The following is a 5,458-nucleotide window of genomic DNA, read 5'->3' on the forward strand; positions in this document are numbered from 1 at the left end:
CAGCAGATTTTAATTCCTCTTTTAACTGTATTCTTTCCCTTTCATATGCCCTACAGTTAATCAGCACATGCCAGACAGTTTCTGGAAGTCCACAGTGATTACATTGACCAGATTCATGTTTTCCTATCATCTGGAGTGATTTATTAAGAGTAGAGTGTCCAATTCTCAATGGAGATATAACTGTATCATCCCTTCTATTATCATAAGCAGTTCTTACATGGCATACCTGTTTATATATATTATACAAATGCCGCCCTTTGTTACCTTTATCCCTTGCCATATCTTTCTGACAGCTACTTTAATTAAACATTTAATTTCTGATTTACTCAAGGGTATATGTATGTCGATATTTGTGTGCTTAAGAGCCTGTTTCATCTTGTCTACCTCTTCATTTCCTTCCACTCCCACATGAGCAGGCACCCATAAAAATTCTGCTATAATACTCAGTTGCCGTATTCGGTACAAACTTTGCAGTACTTCTAATAAAATATCTTGTCTCTAGTAGCTCCCCAGTCCACTCCTGCCAAGCACCTCAGCACATTGTCTCCTTTCTTACATTGATCAACTAACTTCTGAATATGTGACCCAAATTTTAATTTGGAATCCATTCATACTCCCAGATATCTTATTAGTGAGGTATATATCCCGTCCAAATATTGTCCACAAGATGGAGACAAATGCACACCAAATAATACAAAATAAAAGCATATAGGGCCTGGTTTTGCAGACAGGGTTCAGATTAAGCCAGGAGAAGGCCTTTGTTAAATTAGGACATTTAAATGGCTTTCATAAATGTGCCATACGCAAACCTGTACTCAAGGCTGATTGCAGGGCTGAAAATAATTACTGGTGTGCATCTTGAGACAAAACAATGGCACTGACATATTTTAATATATGTCAGTGCAAATTGCTTTTAGTTAGGACAGCTCGAACATGCATTTTAGTCTAAATAATATTATAATATATAATGTTTTATCTGGATAAGAGAGGGGATTGTGATTGATGAATACTTATAGACAGAATTCTGAAAAGACAGAATGTTTCGATAACCGATAACTTTTTAATAGTTGAGTAAAAACATGTCTTATACTTAGTTATGTAAACAACATTAAGCATTAAACATTAAATATGTTAAATAATTTTTAAAAACAATTACCTATATTAACTGAGCAAAAAAAACTTTTACATGTCATATAAACACCAGTATTTGCAGTAAAAAAGCATTTTATTTTTACACCCAAATATCAATATTTTAGTTTTGTCAATATTTCAATAATCCAGATGGTTAGTCTGTTTGTGGAGACCTTCAGAGAAAATGCATGCCAGGCCAAATAATTTCTAACATTAGCATTAACATGCATATTTTTAATAAATTTAAATTCATTCAAGTATCAAGGTGCTTGAGTCATTGCAGCCACAGGTATAAGTGGAAATGAGAATCTTAAAGGCCTTCTGAAAGCGAGGATAGAAGAAACCATAGATCAATGGATTACAAGTGGAGTTAAAGTATCCAAACCAAACCAAAGCATCAAAAACATCACCAGGAGTCACGAAATTGAGGAAAGGATCAACAGCAGTGGCGGTAAAAAAAGGCAGCCAGCAGAGATAAAAAACACCCATGACAATGGCCAGAGTTTTAGCTGCTTTTCCTTCTCTTTGAGCAGAGCCTTGGCTCTTCAACCCTCCAGTCACTCTTTCAGACATAACCTTTGCGTGTTTGCGTGCAACATAGAAGATATTCATATACAGAGAGCTCATGATCGTCCCGGGAAGAAAGAATGTGAGAAGTGAACAAATAAGACCCCATTGTTTGTTAAAAAACAAAACACAACTTCCCACACAGTAAACTTGCATGATGAACGACTCCAAGCCAATTTTGTTTATCCCTGAAAACACAATAGAAAAGCTGTACAGAAATGAAAAAAGCCACGTGAAGGTAGTAAATACAGTCACAATGTTGTTTGTGACCCTCATTTTGTACCTCAGGGGGTCACAAATGGCCCAGTACCTGTCGACAGATATTAAACTGAGATGTATTAAAGAAGAGATGCTGAAAGTCATGTCCAAACTAGAATGCACTTTACACACAAAATCTCCCAGATACCAGCAGCCTTCAACAGATCGCACCATGCTGTACGGCATGACCAAAGAGCCTAGGAGACAGTCGCTGGCTGCCAAAGAGCGAACGATCAGATGAGTTGGAGACTGAAGCTGTTTGAAGTGAGAGATGGAGATGATGATCAGCAGGTTCCCAAAAACTGTTGTGAGGATCATCAGCACCATTAAAACATACATCGCCACTTTAAGTGCAGGGAGGCGGTGAGCTCTGGGACAGGAGTCAGGCAGGAGTGGATAGCAGAAAAACACATTCTCAGGGTAAATGTCAGTTTCATTTGAAGTCATTACTAAGATATAATTTGATATGCAAGATCAAAACACAATATTTCCTTTGTAAATGTAAAAAATTAAATCACACAGATAAGTCTGAAGGGAATCAACCACAGTCAGAGAGAGCAAAATACAAAGAACATGATCATATATACAGTACATGCACATAAGAAACTACATATATGGAGTCAGAAGCCTAGTTTGGGTTATATATGTACTCAAGAGTCCAAAACGGGTAACGCCCTTACTCGCCATAAACATATTTGAATATGCAAAACATGGTGCAGTAACTGTGGAAACTGTGATACACTGAGTGACCCCAGGTGGTGACAAAAAAAAAAAAATAATTCATTCATTCATTCATTCAGTTTTATTTGTTCATTTCCAATTTATTCATAAGGTTAATATCAGAAGCGTTGCTATACTTTTTACTGGGCAACGAGTGCAGTTAAATACTGCTGTGACCGAGTAAAATATTAACGTACTGATCCTTGTCTGATGATGGCGCATATCGACCTGAGAGTCGTTTTTCTTTATAATATTTCAGCTTTCATGTTGCTATCAGCTGTTTAAACTAATGATGCCAGATTCGCAAACAAATCACTCTTTTGATCTAATCGGCCAACGGATTGCAAAAAGATTTGAATTTATTTGTGATTCAATTTGATTCTTTCAGAGAGTTCACTCACACGCTGAATCATTTGCAGCGTTTTTTTTCCACGAGTAACTTTATAAGACAGAAAACAAAAAGAGTGTTGGATGAGGTGATATTTACCAACAGTTCGTTGTAAGAAAACTTGCACATGACCTCCATCGTTTGTCAGCACCGAAGCCAATGTGCGTGTAGATTGTGAACGATTCTCTACTGCAAGGAGACAATTATATGGTGGCCAGAGAGCTCAACGCCCGAAAAATAGAAAAAGCACCAGCAAATTAAGAAAACATCTTCATCAGTTTGACAGCACATGTGCTGCAAATACTCGCAACACAATCAAATACAAAAACACACTGCAAATGCTCACAACACAAACAAAGAAACGCGCTGCAAATACTCACAACACAACCAAATAACGAAATGCGCTGCAAAAACAGAAACGCGCCGAAAATGCTCACAACACAACCAAATAAAGAAATGCACTGCAAATACTCACAACACAAACAAATAAAGAAACGCGCTGCAAATTCTCACAACACAACCAAATAAAGAAACACGCTGCAAATGCTCACAACACAACCAAATAAAGAAACGCACTGCAAAAGAGAAACGTGCTGCAAATGCTCACAACACAACCAAACAAAGAAGCGCGCTGCAAAAACAGAAACGCGCCGCAAATACTCACACACAAACTTTATTTTTTTATTTGGTTGTGTCGTGAGCATTTACGGTGCGTTTATGTTTTTGCAGCGTGTTTCTTTATTTGTTTGTGTTGTGAATATTTGCAGCGCTTTTCTTTATTTGGTTGTGTTGTGAGTATTTGCAGCGCATTTCTTTATTTGGTTGTGTTGTGAGTATTGCAGTGCATGTGTTGTCAAATTGATGAAGATGTTTTCTTAATGTGCAGGTGTTTTTTTCTATTTGCATGTTTGCAGCGCATTTCTGTTTTTGCAGCGTGCTTCTTTATTTGATTGTGTTGTGAGCATTTGCAGCGCATTTCTTTGTTTGTGTTGTGAGTATTTGCAGCACGTTTCTTTATTTAGTTGTGTTGTGAGTATTTGCAGCGCGTTTCTGTTTTTGCAGCGCGTTTCTTTATTTGGTTGTGTTGTGAGTATTTGCAGCGCATTTCTGTTTTTGCAGCGCATTTCTTTATTTGTTTGTTGTGAGTATTTGCAGCGCGTTTCTTTATTTGTTTGTGTTGTGAGTATTTGCAGCACGTTTCTTTATTTGGTTGTGTTGTGAGTATTTGCAGCGCATTTCTGTTTTTGCAGCGCGCTTCTTTATTTGATTGTGTTGTGAGCATTTGCAGCGCATTTCTTTGTGTTGTGAGTATTTGCAGCACGTTTCTTTATCTGGTTGTGTTGTGAGTATTTGCAGCGCGTTTCTGTTTTTGCAGCGCGTTTCTTTATTTGTTTGTGTTGTGAGTATTTGCGGTGCGTTTCTGTTTTTGCAATGCAATTCTTTAATTGGAAGTGTTGTGTTACAATTATGTCCTGATATCCATACTACTATTAAAATATAAGGACACTTTATGATGAGGGGCCTGTGCTCCAGTACTTATGAAAGCCTAGTTAATACTGTGTGAGCACAAAACAAATTTGGCCTGATTATGGCTGGTTTGAATTCAGTAGGATTTGTATTATTAATGGTTTTGAAGTGGACTGTTAATTTGCATATTAATCTTTAGAAACACATTGTAATCCTTTCTTAATATTAATATGATGTATGCTGGTACACTTTTAATCTTTTTCTCCTTTTCTAATTTAATTCTGTAGAACTACATAATGGTGATACCCAGTCACAGACACGTTGGAAAAAGTGCTTCAAGCGTTATTTCATTCAGTACGCTACTCTACTTTAAATTCGGTTATTTGAACATATCATAACAGATATGTTCCAATGTTAACTGACCTCATCAAAGCATGTATAAGCTGTGTGTTGTTTAAAATATTAAACACGGGAGACACAAGTTCGAATCCCGCTCGAGCCTCAAATTCATTACATCACTTGCAACAAAACTAGAAGTTGTCCATAAAAATAGAAAATGTTTTTCCAAGTTTAATTAAGATACTTCAATTTTCCAGTTTATTAAATGCCTGTTAAAGGGTTAGTTCACTCAAAAATGAAAATTAGCCCATAAATTACTTATGATGACGTATGAGTTCAGCGCTGCGCATGCGCCGGTGAGCCTCATGAAAACCAATGTTTGTTAACAGGAGCAAAGGAAGCAAAGTTTCCTTACTTTTGCAAAGGAATTCTAATAAGTGACCGTTGTTTTGTTTTGATCCTTCTGCTGCGCTTCCGCGTTCGTCACTTCTGAGCGGCGCATGCGCAAAGCTGACTTCATACGTCATCCGCCCGGAGCTGCTTCCGTTGACAACAGTGAGCGCAAGCTACATTAAAGTGATTATTACG

At 37.3% G+C, this 5,458-nt stretch overlaps 2 protein-coding genes across 2 annotated transcripts in view; both read right to left on the minus strand.

Moving 5' to 3' along the window:
• Positions 1-117, minus strand: part of LOC107697079 (trace amine-associated receptor 4-like) — a 1,476-nt gene extending 1,359 nt beyond the window's left edge. The window contains exon 1 of the mRNA XM_016497722.1: positions 68-117. Within this exon, the coding sequence (XP_016353208.1) occupies positions 68-117 (50 nt within the window). The remainder of the gene's footprint in view (positions 1-67) is intronic.
• Positions 118-1,380: 1,263 nt separating this feature from the next.
• Positions 1,381-5,458, minus strand: part of LOC107697080 (trace amine-associated receptor 4-like) — a 24,210-nt gene continuing 20,132 nt past the window's right edge. The window contains exon 4 of the mRNA XM_016497723.1: positions 1,381-2,008. Coding sequence (XP_016353209.1) covers positions 1,381-2,008 — 628 coding nt within the window. The remainder of the gene's footprint in view (positions 2,009-5,458) is intronic.

The sequence above is a fragment of the Sinocyclocheilus anshuiensis genome, unplaced genomic scaffold (assembly GCF_001515605.1).
Source record: "Sinocyclocheilus anshuiensis isolate Anshui unplaced genomic scaffold, SAMN03320099.WGS_v1.1 scaffold38, whole genome shotgun sequence".
NCBI classification, from domain to species: Eukaryota; Metazoa; Chordata; class Actinopteri; order Cypriniformes; family Cyprinidae; genus Sinocyclocheilus; species Sinocyclocheilus anshuiensis.